Source organism: Haemaphysalis longicornis, unplaced genomic scaffold (genome assembly GCF_048455015.1).
Source record: "Haemaphysalis longicornis isolate Haplotype H1 unplaced genomic scaffold, Haemaphysalis longicornis Haplotype H1 scaffold_5, whole genome shotgun sequence".
Lineage (NCBI taxonomy): Eukaryota > Metazoa > Arthropoda > Arachnida > Ixodida > Ixodidae > Haemaphysalis > Haemaphysalis longicornis.
In genome coordinates, this window is record NW_027526385.1 from 165,857,097 (window position 1) to 165,873,743 (window position 16,647).

The 16,647-nt window shown below is 49.0% G+C and overlaps 1 protein-coding gene across 1 annotated transcript in view; it reads left to right on the forward strand.

The window, feature by feature from the left end:
• Positions 1–16,647, forward strand: part of Ttc26 (tetratricopeptide repeat domain 26) — a 102,770-nt gene that overhangs the window by 2,275 nt on the left and 83,848 nt on the right. Inside the window, exon 2 of the mRNA XM_077671292.1 lies at positions 3,279–3,602. Within this exon, the coding sequence (XP_077527418.1) occupies positions 3,279–3,602 (324 nt within the window). The remainder of the gene's footprint in view (positions 1–3,278; positions 3,603–16,647) is intronic.

The window sequence follows — 16,647 nt, forward strand, 5'->3', positions numbered from 1 at the left end:
CTGGCTTGGAAAGTCTAGTGCCCATTCTGTAAGGATTGCAGTTTGGCTCACGCGATCAAACCCTGTCCGGATGTCGATGGCAAGGGCATTGTCAGGGTTGCCTGTACTGGATGAAAAAAATTGCAATACACGGTCGAGAGCCTTGGCGAGGTGTATCTGCACCATGGCCACTTGCCATAAGCCCCCACACAGTACTCAAAAATACCCCTCGCGACGTGCAGATTTGTAGCAATACAACGACCGAGAATTCCACATGATTGATGCGCACCAATTAGGTTTGTCGCCACCTTTTGAAAACGCGACGCAAGCAATTTCGCGAAGATTTTGTAATCAACGTAGCGCAAATTGATCGGCGACCGTTCCATGATTGTGCAAATAAAGTATAAAATGTACGCAACTACATGTTCAAACAGGCCTCTAGACGGCGGCACATGCCATGGGCCCCTACGGGATCTGGGGCGGTATTCTCGTAACTGTCCCTTTCGAAAACGTCCCTTTTGCGTCCCTTTCATCGTGACGTACTTCCGGTTAAGCAATGGGCGTTGACAGTCGGTTTGCCGCGCTTGCGTTACGTCACTTTCGGTAGTTTGCTTTTATCCAATCAGGGCTCGCCAAAAGGGACACTTTTGAAAGGGACGCAAAAGGGACAAAACTCGAGAACATCGCCCCTGGATTGTGAATGCGCGTCTCGGTGACGCCTCCATGTGCGGTTCGGGCACGCGCGCATGCGCAGACCTGATTTCGTCACCTACGCGCACGCGCAGTGGCGCCGGTCGCCCACAGGGCACCGTACCAAGATTGCTTTTTCCTTGTTCTATACCTCTGTTGAGAACATGGTGAAAATAAAGCTTAGGATAGGCCGCGATGGCCCCCAGCGCATTGGGAGAGGTGTGGAGGTAATGCCGCCATTTTGTCGCCTCTATCGGAGGCCGCTGACAACCGCGTCCTAGGGACGGCGCCGAAGGGCCTTACGTCACTGCGCGCGGTAGCCAATGGTCGGCAGGGAGAGACGAAGCAGACGACAGTGGAGCGAGCGAAGGCGAAGGAGGTGACGCGTGCGCGCAGAATACAAGCAAAAGAGGGCGGCCTACACAATGGTGTTTCCGACCTCAGTAGGAGCGACGTCAGGGCCTCTCATAAGCTTTTCTTTCCTCCATGGTTGAGAATATCAACTGTGCATCGACCGAGACACCCAAAGACCTACCATTTATGTCTTCTAGCGCGTCACCTAACTCCTGTGTTACACAAACACCTATGTATCCTGCACGCCGGAGTACGTGGCATCCTTACAAGTGGATTTGTGCGGTACATATTGTCGCTTCGTCGGGAAAAAATGTTCTGTGCGTCTATGTGGGTACTGGTTCGCCCTTTCGCCCGAAGGTGACTGGGGCACGCTAAGGCTCGCTTTGAACAGATCGTTGCATGCCTCAACGCAAGTACCCGCGGTTAGCGCCTCTAGACTAGAGGGCGCAAAACAGACGACAAAAACCGGAGAAATGTATAGGGAAGAGATGAGGACGCAGGCGAAGTAATCAAAGAGATGATAATTTAGAACCGCGGGGTATAGGCGGGAGAGGGAAACTGCGGGAGGACAGGGAGAGATCCGGGACAGATGGACAGACAGACAATGAACCGTACTGAATGTGCTGAGGAGCACCGCCGCCGTTCAGTGCGGCAGTGCCGCGGGCCGCTCCCACGTTGGGGCGGGGAGGCCGAGCCTCACCGCAGCGTCGTGGGCCCTCTAGACGGTCCTTAGCTGGTGTAGTACATCGGGGCTCTCCAAGTCGGAGCGCGACTCTTTCTCGGTTATGCGCTGAGGGCCCCGAAGTGAGGGACACCGCCAGAGGAGATCCGAGAGAGAGAGAGAGAGAGAGAGAGAGAGAGAGAGAGAGAGAGAGAGAGAGAGAGAGAGAGAGAGAGAGAGAGAGAGAAAACGTTTATTGAAAAGCAGGGACGGGGTAGGGGAGAAAAAGAGTTAGGAGCTGTGGGCGGCCATCCTATTCCGGTAGGCCGCGTGCCGCGGCTGCCATCTTCGCCCGAGAGATCAGGGCCTCCTGGTCTTCGAGCTGGCAGCTCTGCAACGCGCACTCCCACTGCTCAAGGGTAGGGGATCTGGGAGGTGGAGTGTTGGTGGGGCACGTCCAGACGAGATGAGCTGTGGTGTTAGGCTCATCGCATTGGGGGCAGTTGAGTGGGTAGTTAGTAGGGGATATGTGGTGGAGATGGAGGTGATTATAAGTGTTGGTTTGAAGTCGGCGCCAAATGCAGGCGTCAGCGGTAGAAAGGGAAGGGTGGGGAGGGGGATAGGTGCATCGGGTTGCTCTGTAGTGGTAGAGGATGTCGGTGTATGTTTGGGAGAGGCAGGATAATTAGAACCACTGGGGAAGGAGCGAGAGGAGAGGGAAGAAGCAAGTGGATAAAATTTATTACACGCGGAACAAATAATTTTAATAAAACAGGCAGTTAGGTTGTAGACTGCCGCCGTCTCGATACGAAGGGAGAGCCTCTAACCACCATCATCATCATCATTATCATAATCATCCCTTAATTCTTTCAACTATAAACTATATGAACCTACGAACAAACTAGGAACCTTCGGTTAAGATTCCTGAGGCACCGTTCACTAAGGTGCGTTGAAATTGTGGACGCGCGGGAGTTTCTGTATCCACTTTTCTAAGGGCAAAAAATTGCAGCTTCCACGACCTTCGCGTGTAGCAGACTTTAGCCACCGCATTATGACCGGCCGCGGTGGCTCATTGGCTACGGCTAAGCTCCAGGACGCCGGTGTTTAGCTCCAGCTTCAGTGGCTGCTCTTCAAATGGAGGCTAAAAGCAGAAACGCTCGTGTGTCGACATTTCGGCGCACGTTACAGATACCCAGGTGGTTGGAAGTTATTCCGGAGCCTTCCTCTCCTACGGCGCGCTTCATATATCAGGCGCAACATCGGCGCGTTATCCCCACAATTAATCAATGATGATTGACTTTAGGGTTTAACGCGCCGACGCAACGCAGTCGACGAGGCACGCCATAGTGAAGGGCTCCGGATTAATTTTGAACACCTGGAAATATTTATCGTGCGCCGAGATCTCGCACACACGGGCGTTTTTGCTTTTCGCCTTCACCAGAAAAGCGGCCGCCACGGCCGGGAATCGAATCCGCGTCCTCGTGCTCTGCAGCACAACGCCTTAGCCACTGAGCCACCGCGGCGGGTCACGTTTAATCAAGCCAGCGCACCGTCGCTCCGATTGGAATAATGAATTTCTACTGCGGTCACGCAGCTGCTGTCCCGGACCAAGCCCGCCTCTGGCGCCGGCGGAGGACCGGACTCCGCCAAGGCTCCGCAGAGAGGCGACGAGGGGCAGAAGGCGGGTGCGGGGTCCTCCGGCCGGCTGCCAACGCTGGAGGAGTTCCTGGAGAAGCGCGACTTCACGGGCGCCATGGCGCTGCTCGAGTTCACCGCGGGGGGCGCTGGAGGTAGTCCCCTGTCGAGGCTGGAGACGGCGCTGTGGAAGGCGTACTGCGCCTTCCACCTGGGACAGCACCGGCAGGCCATGGCCATCTACCAGGAGCTGCTGGCCGACAAGAGCGCGCCGCCGCCGCTGGTGAGGCCCAACGGGGGCTGGAACAGGGTGATGAGCGATGTTCCCTTCCAAGATGGGTCGGTACACGGCCGCCACTTGCGGTGCGCTGCAAAACGGTAATTCGTGTCGATACGCCACGTCCCACCTGTAAATCAGCCTGGAGGGTACAAACCTCTTTCATTCACAAACAGAACGCGCAGAGTTGAGCTACGAAAAAATTCAACACTTAAAAAAAGTACACCGGTCTTGGAGAAAATATTGTCATCACTGCGGTTTGAAGCTGGGGCGTCCGCTCCGAAGCCCACGGATTTTACCCGTAGGCTAATGAGGCAGAACAGCGGAGCCCTTTTAGCAGTTGCTGAAAAGCAGGGGAAGAGTGCTCCGAGCGGACCGGTAGATGGTGCAGGTGCGCACCGGAAATGCCGGGCTTGTACCCGAAAGGGAACGGAATCTCGCGTACGCAGGAAGGGGGCGAGGGGACCACGGTGTCCTGCGAAATGTTTGGATCCCGAGCTAGGAAAGGAGGGGGCGAGTATAAAAGAGGCCGTTGGTACTGCCCATTATTGAATAACGAAAATTGACTGTTGTTTTTCTGCCTCAAGTGAGGCACGGACCACTCAGGCTTACACTTCAGCTTGTGCTGTCTTAATAAGGGTCAGCCATTTGTCCGACAGCCCGAATAAAGAAAAAGCGGTAAAGAAAAAGTGTGGGCAGAGTACGGTCGCAGCATCCCAAAGTTCTTGTTTTATTGCGTGATCTTCACTCAACTGGCAAAACAAAACCCATAGCGTCCCCAAGTCTCCGCGATAAAAAAATGAAGCAACAGTCTGGGCGCAAAATTCCCACTGATTGTGAAAGCGGGTATGCAGCGGCCATTGGATGCTATGCGTCTTGTGGCTACGTAGCGCGTTCTTTAAATGATAATAAATAAGCTTTGTTTGACTGAGTCAAGGTGCTGGTATTAGGGCACCGTCCCGTTCCTTTGTACGGGTGCCTCGAACCACGCTTAGCCATCCGTGCTCTGTACCTGTCGCTTGTCCGACAGGTCGGAACTACTCAGCCGCTCCACCCACCCACCCAAAAGTAGGGTTGGGGATTGCTGGCACTCCCATACCACGTGGTACAGCGTGCCTGGTTGGGGGCACAATTCGCATATGGCGGGGTACAGGGTGTGGTAGAAGGGGTGTTATGTGGGTAGGGGTTTCTAGTCATCGGAAGCTGGTAGCTTCGTCACGGGAGAGGGGCAGGTGGGGAAATTGGTATTTGCGACGCTCGTTCCTATAGAGGGCGAGTAATCCAGCGTATGTTTACAGTGGGGCAGGCTTAAGGGTTGCTTCAGGGGCTCTTGTCCCTCACAGGAAACGTCCCGGAGTGCATGCCAGCGGCTAGCGGCGTGTGCCGCCTTGTTACCCTCGAGGGATGCGCGGCCTGGATCCGAATACTTTGGAGTTCTGGGAGTGCGCTTGTTGTAGAATTGTGAAGGTGGGGTTGCGGTATCCGTTTGTTTTAAGTAGTTTCTGCAGGCGGCTTGGCAGTCGGTAATAATGGTCAAACGTTCTTCGCCTGTGATGGCGGCGAGCGCGACGGCAGGCTCTTCAGCTGTTTCGATGGCGTCGGTGAAAACAGTCACTGCAGTGAGCACAGTTCGCTTAATACTGGACGATTCTGGCAGCGTGTGCATCTTTGTGGGGGTATGGCGATGCGTCCGTCTATCGGGTGCACTGGACGTAATAGTATTGTCTATGAAAGTTACGGGATAGTGCTGCTCGGCGTGCCTTGTAAGTTGGGTGCATATTCAGTGGGATGGAAGCAATACGAATGTTTTGTCGTATAGCCAGGGAGATGCGAATTTGCTGGTCGTGGTTGGGTAGTATATCGTACTCTCAGGGGCGTTACCCTACCCGTGGGAGTTAGTTTAAGCCGTTGTAGTTTTTTTATTGCGATAGTATACCTGATGGCATAAATACTACGTTACAGGTATAAGTTAACTGCTGTTTCGAGAAGAAACGAAACGAGGGAGCGTAGGTGGGGCCCCCATAAGTTGAGGTGTGTGGTGTGCTTGATTGATTTATTCCCTTGTAGTGTGGACGCCAAGCTGCAAGAGGTTCGCAGTTGCTGTGTTCCGTGGCAGGCCCAGGGCTGTCTTGCATGCTTGGCGGATCGGTGACTTAAGTGTAAGGATCTCAGCTGGTGTGATGGTTAGGTATAGAGCCCCATACGCTATTCAGCCAATAAGGACGGCTTGCACGAGGCGTACTGTGTCGGTTTCTTTAAGGCCAAAGCGGCGATGAGAGTCGCGATGTATGAGGCGCATGAGTTGTGCGAGGGTGCGCTGTAGGGGGAAGATTGTTTGGGCACCTGAGACATCTTTTGGAGTGGTTAGTCCCAATATGCGGAGGTAGGAGATGTTAGGAACTGGCTGGTTGTTGATCTTTAGCTTCGGGTCGGGTATATCTTTGCCGTCTTTCTTGGTTGTACTTTTGCATAGTGTTAATAAAGCCATCTGGAACACATTCAATACCGCGTGCTTGGATGTATCACTGTGACACGTATATTGCATTTTGGAGGACGTCTTGTTGAGCACCGATAGATCCTTAGGGGTCCATACTGTAGGATCATCCGCATACATTCCATGCCGGTGGTTGGAGATCGCTTCGAGCAGTGGTGGGTGGTCCTTCATTGCGATATTGAACAGCGGTAGAGAAACAACAGAGACTCGCAGGGTCCCATGCGGTATGGTTTGGAAGGTGTCTGTGCGGAGGTGCGCAGTGCCCACTGTGGTGGTATTTGGTGAGGAATGCGGTGACATAATTGTAAAGACGTTGTCCACAATTGATAGCGCTGAGTCCTCGCAGAATGGCCTGATGTGTTACGTTGTCGAAAGCGACTTTGATGTCAAATGCAAGGATGATATAATTGTGCTGATTGTATAACTTGCTCAGTGTATTTTCTATCAGCTGGAGTAAAATGTCTTGAACGGAGAGGTGCGACCGAAAACCATACATTGTGTAAGCAAAGTAGGTGTCATCGATGCGGTTGTGGACCATCTGTTCGAATAGGTTTCCTACACAGGATATGAGGCAGATAGGTCGAAGATCCTTGGGCTTAAGTAACTTTTCGGGTTCGGGGATGAGTGTTATGTCTGCGTACTTCCATTGTCACGGCAAGGTGCCTGCTGTAGTTTAGCAGATTATCAAGGGCTGCGGTATCGAGATTGCGGAGTTTATTCACAATTTTTCCTTGCCGAGGGTAGTGTTCCTGGTGAGCTTGTGCTTCGAGTTTCAAATTGGAGTGGCTGGTACATGGGGGAGTATCGTGAGATGCTACATGTCACGGCGGCGCTTCAAGGGGTTGTTTTAATCTATAAGCAACTCTTTAGCAATACGCCAACTCTTTTGGCTTGGCGTATTGTACACGCTTTCAATTATTTTGTACCCATGAGAGACTGTAGTAGATGCCAGGTCCGTCGGGTTGTGAGTGTTACTTGAAGTCTATCGCAAATCTGAGTCCAGTTTTGACGGCTTGGTTGGTGAGCGTATGCTTCTGCTTCTAACGCGATCTGCGCTACGTGGACTCGGTGTTTTCGGTTCGTTTTTTAGGGGCCAAGGCCCTTAGGGGCTCTGGCTTTCGGCGCCTCCTGTCGTCGTCGTATCTCGTATCATGTAGTCACGGTACTAAAATACCGGGGCACTCGTTTTCCAACGTCTCTGCTAGAACTTAACGCGCACTAAAAGAACACACCGGGACACTCGTTATCCAACGCCTCGTGCTAGAGCGTTTCATGCTTGAAAGACACGAGACTTCTTCTACAACAAAGCTGTATACCTCTACCCCCAACAGTTTCATCTCCGTGGGCAAGAACGCCAAGGCACCAAGAATACGCTTATACACTGCATGCTTCGCCATCCCCCCTTCCAGTTTTCACGTTAGTTTACAAGGCCCGGGATGTTCTTTTTGTTTTTTCCACCGTTTAAGTAGTTGCCCATTTCTGTAAGTAGCCTGGCTGTCCAGTCTTCCAGATTGCGGATTGGATCAATGCAGGAGTTCTCTGAATTTATTTCATTTTATTTATTTCCACCTTAAAGGCCCGAGGGCATTACATAAGGGGGGGGGGGAGCTCTTGGCCGAGGTATACAGCATATGAACAACAAACAAGGGTAAGAAAAAAGGAAGGCAAAAAAAATTAATTGCAAGATAACATAGGTAAAACACAACTCGTAGAAGGGAACAGCATTTCACGTGTTTTAAACAGAGTTTAATCACATAAGTATTGGTAGCGTAGCAATTTGAAAGTTTAGCTTGTCACGAAATGTTTTTCGGTTAGTACATGAGGCGATATCACCCGGCAATGTATTCCACATCGATATAGCATGAGGAAAGAAGGACGAGTTCATTGATGACGTATGACAAGTGATTCGGGCAATAGGATGATTGTGATTCAAACGGGATGACGTTCGTGGCGGCGGTATCAATAAAGCGTGTCTTGATTCAGGAGGGTAATAGAAAGCGTGAAGAAGGCAAAGGTGAGAGATAATGCGACGAGATGCAAGCTTGGGAATACCGAGGGTTTGTTTGAGTGATGTGACACTAGGGAGTTTTAGTATATGACTGCGAATGATTTCAAATGGATGATGCGTATTCCAGCTTAGGGCGAACGAATGTTAGGTATGCCAGCTTTTTAATATCGAATGATGCAGACTGAAGATTTCGGCGCAGGAATCCGAGTGTGCGGGAAGCATCAGAGCAGATGAATTCAATGTGTGGTACCCAGGATAGAGATGACGTAAGGTGCACACCGAGGTATTTGTACTTTTCAGTCCTATCAATCACTGTTGATTTGATGCTACATGAATGCTCGGTTATGTTGTGCTTACGAGAAAATGACATGACTTTACATTTAGAAAGGTTAAGAGGCATCTGCGCTTCATCGCACCATGAAGAAATGGAGTCGAGATCATGCTGCAGGGTGCTGTTATCGATGGAGCTTTGGGTAGGGTTATATATATATATATATATATTTTTTTTTTAAGAAGAAGAAGAAATTTATTTGCCGTAAACATATTTACATAACAAAATATACAGAAGGAGGTCCCAGAGCACGAGGCTGGAGGGGGACCTCCTCGTCGGCAAATAACCTTAATTTTGTTTTAATATTAGTCGATAAATCATTTATGTAAATTAGAAAGAGCAGAAGAGACAGACATGCGCCTTCGGGTACTCCAGATGTGACGCTGGAGAGTGGTGAGTGTTTGTTATTAGCAAAAGTTAGTTGCATGCGGTCAGTTAGGAACTGTTCCAGCCAGCGCAGCAAGTTCGAGGGAATACCGAGGGTAGATAATTTAAGCAAGAAGTGATTGTGCGGGACGCGATCAAATGCCTTTGAAAAATCGACGAATATGGCGTCGACTTGTATGTTAGCATCCATGCAGTGAAAGATGTCGTGTGTAAATTCAGCCAGTTGAGTCTCACATGATAATGATTTGCGGAAACCATGTTGGTGAGGGTAGAAGAAGTTAATTGATTCAAGGTACTTCATAAGGTTTGATGCTATAATGTGTTCGAGTAACTTGCAAGAGACACACGTAAGGGAAATGGGGCGGTAGTTAGATGGTACTGCACGACTGCCAGATTTGAAGAGAGGAACAACTTGGGCTATTTTCCATTCGGCGGGAACGATGCTGGAATCTAACGATTGTGTGAAAATTAAACAAAGTATCTGACTGGAAAGAAATATGGTGTTTATTAGTAGTTTGCTGTTGATTTGATCAACACCGGCTGAAGAAGATATTTTTAGTGACTTGATAAGGTTAGAAATACTTTCAGGGGTGATCTGAAGTGCAGGCATCGTGTTTGAGATAGGAGGTAGCGCGGAGGCGATGACAGTAGTGCCAGTAGGCGAAAATACGGAACAAAAATAATCATTGAGGGCATCAGCGGATTTTTCAGTACTTATAGGCATATCGTCGGGGCCCATAAGTTCTATAAGGCTATGTTTTGACTTATTGCTAAGAATACGCCAGAATTTAGTAGGGTTCGACTGAAGAATATCGAGTAAATCGGATGAAAAAAATTTATCTTTAGCGGCACTTAACTGTTGAATATACTATTTGGAACATAACTGGTATCGTTGCCAAGCTTTCGGACTGTTGGTTTCATTGGCTTTCCTGTACAAGCGTTTTTTTCTATTAAGGAGTGATTTTAACTGCCGATTAAACCATGGGTGGTTGGAATCAGATTTGACAAGAATGTTAGGTACGTATTTATTTTTCAGGTTTAACATGATGTTCTTGTATATCTCCCAATTAGTATTAACTGAGCGGTTTAAGTACGAATTCTTAAAGTCTTGAAAGAAATCACTTAATTCCCTGTTAAATGCTTCAAAATTGCCTGTTTTATAATCGGATATAAACTTTTTCGAGGGTGACCTTTTGATCACTGGCAGTGAAATCGAAATATGAATCAGATTATGGTAGCTTAATCCAGGAAGGAGAGTTAAGCCTTTTACATAGTCAGGATTGGATACTAACAGCAGATCAAGTGTATTATTGCCCCTTGTAGGGCACGTAATGATTTAATGGAGGTTGAAGTCCAGCGCTAAATTAATGAACTGTTTGGCTTCACTAGATGGCGAACCACTAAGTGTAGTCAACAGCGGCCATGAAATGTGTGGAAAGTTAAAGTCGCCGAAGAAGAAGACGGCAGCATTAGGAAACTGACATTTAACAGAATTAAGGGATGATTGGAGGCTGGCACAGAAAGTTGGAGGGTGATCGGGTGGGCGGTAACAGATACCAAAGACTGATTTGACAGTGTTGTTGTAGACAAGAACTCATGTTAGTTGTATTTCATCGTCGTGAAATATAAGTGAAGATGACAGTGTGTTTTTGATGCCGATGAGCACACCTCCTCCTCGCCTGTCGTGGCGGTCATGACGGTACAGGGTCAAATTAAGATCTGCTTTAAATACTTCGTTATCGGAGATGTCATCGTGTAGCCATGTTTCTGTTAGTAAAACGATATCAGCAGTGATATCTTCAATGAAGCTGCATAATGGGTCACGTTTGGGAATGATGCTGCGGATATTAGTAAATGCAATGGTAAAGTGCACACAAGATGATGCTGAGCAGTGGGGCGAAACAGGGAAAGTTTGTTTTGCTCTGCGTCATTTTCCAGCATCAGAAAGACTTTGTGGTACACTATCTGCAGTAGTATCTGTAAGAGCGGTGATGCACTTTCTGGTGGTAATTCTGTGCGGTTGTCTGTGCTTTCCATTACTGTGTCTGAAGCGGCGTCGTAGAAGTAACATTTTGAACCAACATAAAGTTTATCAAGCTGTAATTTAAAGGCACATTTTTTTTGGTCGGATGAACTGCAACAATTTGGAACGTGCGAAACGTGTGACCGATGCGAAGTCTTCCCGTATGGCGTACTCTGTATCTTTTAGTTTTCAGCCACATGCAAACATGCTTTCTTTTGTTTTGTAGTTGACGAGCTTGATGATAATTGGGCGTTTTTTGCTATCCTGAAATTTACCAAGACGATGAGCTCCAATTGCTTCCAATCGGTGAGGCGGGCTGTCCCAACTCGCGGATGAGAATTTTTGTTGTAAGAAATTTGTAGCTTTATTATGTAGTGATCACTATCCAGCTTTTCTTCCAGGCACGTCACATGGCAATCTTGAGGTTGTAGGTCAGTGTTAGGTCGGGTGAGGTATCACGGGATACGCTATTTCAGATTCGGGTAGGGTTGTGTGGAGCGTTGCAGAAATTGAGATGATTTTGTTAGATGACTTCGCACAGTTGACTGCCTCTGCGGTTGTTTCGAAAATATCCCCATGCGAAGATTACTAACTTGCGTTCTTTGGTGCACTGTCTTGCTTGCTTTAATAATCGGACAATTTCATGGAGTTCAGAGGTGGGTAGACTGTGTATGTTGCGAATGTAGACACTAGGTAGTCTCTTTTTAGGGAGCAGTTCTACAAATGTGTAGTCGGCGGACGTGGGGAGAGAATGGAGCTGTGCTGTTTGGCTGGTCCGTACGAGGGTGGCTGTTCGTGGTGTGGAGCCCGTGGTGCACGTAGCGTAATGTCGGAGAGTTGCGTTGTCTCGGTCAGTTTCTTGTAAGGCGATGACATCAGGAAGATGTTATTGGGTGAATGAACGAAGGGAGGACTGTTTCCTAAAGAAGGATCGACAATTTCATTGCCAGAATATAATGGAGGATGGGGATGTTGCAGATGCTTTAGGTGGAGGGGAAGGAAGAGTCCCCACCATTCAGGGTCGGGCTGGCTTTACCGTCTGCTGGCTTGGAGGTAGCGAGCGGTGAGTGGGTTTCTTGTGGTTGCTTCCTTCTGGTTGCTTCAATCGCCCAAAGGCGTCTGTCGAGAACTTGGATTTCGGGCAAGAGCAGACGCTTGGGCGAGTTGGAAATACATTGCATTGGAGGGAAGCGCGAATTAACACGAGGACAGAGAAGAGAACAACAACATCCATGTTGTTGTTCGTTTCTCTGTCCTCGTGTTAATTTGCGCCTCCTGCCAATGCATTGAATTTTGGATTGGAGTTGCGATACCGTATTGAATATGATGCGCTTGAGGTTGGTTGTCAATGAAGCGAGCGACTCGCTGGCGAGAAGTGGAGCGGACGGTGTGGAGGTTGTTGTCGTTTCGGAAGAGGAAGTAGGCTGTTGTGGCATTTCTGCTGAAGGGACGGAGTTGTTAGCACGGGGTGTGATGTACGGCGCAGAGGAGGTTCTGGTTTGTGAACAGGAGGAGGATTGTCGTTGTGTTTTGGGTGAAAAGTTGCTCTAAATCTTGGTTAAGGGCGGCGAGGTGCTTTGTACTGTCGGAGAGTGGAGCGCGTAATTGGGCGTTTTCTAGTTCAAGCGCGGTGTGTTGGGGGTCATTAATGGGGGTGAAGGTTGATGATGATGATGGTAGGTGTTTAATGGCGCAAGGCCGACAGGGTGAAGGTGGTGTTGCGACTTTTTTTTTCTCTTCATCTATCCCAGTTCAAGTACGTTGCTTGATTGATCTCCGTTATGCGTTTATTGTGTAATAGGAATTTAAATTTACAATAATTCTGCTTTCATATATGTTCTGTTTGCTTTATGAAGGCTTTACAAATCAGCCTAGGCTGTTTTAACGCAATTAGGCTCTTTTTGTTCTGTATTGTTGATGCCCAGTGACGTATCTCGTTTTCAATTTTCTTAAATTTTGGCTTAATCTGTAATGAACGATCATCCTCGCACCATGTCCATTTTTCCATGTCCAATTGATTTGTGCGTAAACCTACATTATATCTTTGCTTATTTACTCTGACTGCCCAGTTTTTACCACTTTTTATGTACTTTTTAACAAGAGGTCCGCCCACAATGATAAACTATTGGAGCTCTTTTCAGTATTCCTTACCAATTTATGTACTGTATTATTTGCACAGCTCCTGATGAAGTTCAACTTCATATTCAAGTTTAGCGTGGGTAGACAGAGGTGGGAACTGTTCTGGAGCAGTGGGTGGGGTAGCAGCAACAGCTTACCAGGTCACCCGGGTTTGGGCCGGACGTTGCCGTGGGGCTTGCGTTTGCGTTGACCATTTCTGGTAGCATGAGAAGTATCAATGAGGTTGTTAGGTGAGGGCCCGCTCCCGCACTCTAAGGGGTGGTGGGGGTAATTTCGTTCAGCCCCCTGCGTAGCTGTAAGGTGATTAAGTCCGCAACGTTGGCACACTGGTGTGCAGTCGTGATTCCGTGCGGGGACTTTCGCGTGGCACTGAGCCCGTGTGATTGCGTCTGGGTTTGGACACACATCATGCCCGTGGCCCAGTTCACCACGCAGTGAGCACCGCTGAACTGTCCGTCGATACGGTCTGCAGCGCGTAAGGAGACCGTTAGCATTGGTGTAAAACGGCACGTGCGGGCTCTCAAAGTGCCTCGTAAAAAAATTCTCGGCGCACCTCTGTCTGTTTACGTGCTTCGAAGGGGAAAGCCGAACGCATTATTGTGACGGGTACCTTTTTTACAAATGTACTTCCGTCGCCACAGCAGACACAATATTTTGCCGTCTTTACCTGAATAAATTCTAATCCACCTTAATCAACATTACCGACCGCTGCTATAGCAATGCCTGCTCAATTGGTAATCCTTAATCACGTCACCTTCTATACACGGCTGGCGTGCTTTGGTTCGTCTTGGACCTTCCTTGTATTTTCGCACTGTTCGTGCTGACGCCGGCGTAATTCAGGTTCCCTTCCAATGAGACGTATAAGGCTTTCTTCTTTAATACCGGAATATGTGCTAGCGCTGCGCAGAGAAGGGGAACGCGGTTATGTGGCTGACTGACGTGATGCCTCAGGTGACGCTTCGAGGTCTAACGTCGCCAACCGGCACCTGCACCTTGATGCACGATGACTTTGATGCTGCTTGGCGCTTCGTTGGACAAAAAGTTAAGCCTTACTAGCGGTAAGGCTGATCAAAAGACGTAAGGCATAACGTCACTCTTAGGCCGTACATTACCCCCCTCCTGAGTGATAGAGACGGATAACGGGAAAAGGGGGAAGGAAAACATGGAAGCAGTTCCACACAACCGGAAAGCTGTCGGAAGTGCAGAGCAGTTACTGCAAAGAAAAGTTTGACATCCACCTGAATGCATCCATGCTGCTACAAAGTTTCTGCAAAAGAACCTACAAGGTGGAGTAAGTTCCTTTGCAGAAAATTACTCCATCTGAGAGATTTCCCCTAAATCTGGTCGATTAACACCTGCAGAGCAGTTACTTGCTAGCCTTTCCTTTGAGTTATTCTGGCGAGTGCCTTGTTCCTATGTGGTTTTTTGGAATTTTTCTATATTCAGTAGCAGCAGTAGACATGTTTTACACCATCCGGTGTTGCTGTCTACTCCTTTTCCTTTCTTTTCCTTTTTTTTTCTCATTTCCTCTGCATTTCAGTTCTCTAACTTCTTAAAGGGACCCAGAAAAGCTTTGTGAAGGTGGCAATCAAATGCATTCAGGTGGTAGAACACATAACGGGGGATTTTTGAGCCAAGTGTGAGCCCCATACGTTGTACGGGTAATTTGTAAACAATTTTTGAAGATCGCCTTTCTCAGCCGATGAGCGCGACGCCGCAGCGAGCCGACCGCGGCTGACGCAACGGCGAAGGCGCCCCCTGATTCGCCCAATCGCCGGCGAGGTTGGCCGCCGGCGGCGTCACTGTCATTGGCTTCCGGCTGCTCTGCCTCCTTACTGCGCGATCCCGAGGCAAAGGCGGCAAAGGCGGGTCCGCGGCGATTGACTCATGCCTAGGCGCAGGAATGTAGCTAGCCCAGAACGGAAGTCGAGCGTCGCAATGTCACATGGCTATTCCCAGTGTTTCCAGCTGCTTTGAAGGAAGCAGAGAGGGAGGAGGAGTCGACCGGCAAGTGGGGAGAGGTGCATTTAATTGCTTCTGGCGCAGCTAATACTGAATGTAGATCAATAATTCCAACGGCATTGCATCGCTATATTGGTGCTACGCCACAATACAGGCCTTTTGTAACTTTTACAGAAAGCTTTTCTGGGTCCCTTTAACATCTCTATATCTAATCTATTCTTTTCTCTTTTCATTTCTTTATTTTCGATTTGCTTATCTTCCCTGTGATACTTTTGTGGTGCAGGCTTGGCTCCCTTGCCTATCTCACACTCTGTCTACCGCGAGGAAGAGCCCGCTTTCGCTCGATCCGAGCCAACTGTTGGGCTTCTATGGCGGGAAAACCGTTGCATTTATAGGTTGCAATAGGTTGCATTAAAAGGTTAGCAGGTTGCATTTATAGGCATATCCTACCAATGTTTCCCTCTGGCTCCCTGTGGCTCCCTCTCTTGACTAGTTTCAGTGTCAGCCTGGCGTTGATACCAAAAGTAGGCAAGAGAGGGGCGCCGCGCCCCCTGAAAAAGCCCTTAAAGACGCACTGTAGAGAGTTATCATTCATGCGTAGTAATTAATGCGTCAATTTAAGATATACTTATTTTAAAATATTGTGTGCTTACTTGCGGCCTAGCGATGGCAGCATCCGTGGCAACGGCGCAGTTAAAAGATCATCCCCAACATTTTGCGCATGAGTGTGCCTCTGCGACAAGAGGGAATAGACATTAGGTTCGTAACGCAAGGAACCAGCTTCGGTGCGGGCCAGAAGAAGTGGTTTTCTTTTTGAAGCCTCTGCTTGAATGCGTGAGCCCGAACGAGCTCCGACGACAAGCCGGGCGCCTAAAGTGCTCCACACTTAAAAAAATTACACCACCTTCCCGTAGGGCGACCCTGAGTAGTATGCGAAGCAGCCATGAGGTCGGCTCAAGTTCCCATTAGTTTTCAGTTCGTCGTTTCCGTTGACGTTCAGCTTCGCGCGCCTTCGTTGTATCAGCAGCTCCTTGACGTAATTTGAATGAGTGAAGGACATAAGGCGCGTTCGTAGCTCACACTCCCGTCTCGGTTTGTAGCGCAGTGCGAGGAGCGCCACGTACCTCCCGTTGCGGCCAGAGAGTCGTGGGATCGAAACCGGGCGCCGCCTAAGTACTTCTTTTTACAGTGGACTGCGCTAACGTCAGCCCAAACGCTGACGGTGCTCAAGAGACGCGCATGCGCAGTAGAGTGCGGACGGCGGACAACAACGACGGAGGGAGGGACACAGTCCCGAGCATGAGGTGCTTTGCATCCAAAAAACACGCCAACTAAAAGTGGGAAAATTTGAGCCAATTTGCCGTCTTTCGTGTTTCGCTTGCATTCGGCTACGCTATTCCCTTGCAGCACCCATCTCAGCGACATTAGTGGGCGGCACAACTAAGTAGGAAATCGAACTGAATTGCATCACATTTATTAAGAGGGGGAGGCCACATGGGCGTAGTTTGAGAAGGGAAAGAAGGGAGGAGAGGGGGAGGTGATCACTCAATCGTTAGAGATGACTCATTGGAGATAGATGATCGGTGATTTATTTGGGAGGTTGAGAGTAGACCCCCTCTCACACTACCCTTGCCAGGTCACTCTTAATGGAAAACACACCTTGAGCATGCAGAAAATGTGGGTCTTCGTACGGGGGATCATCAGGGG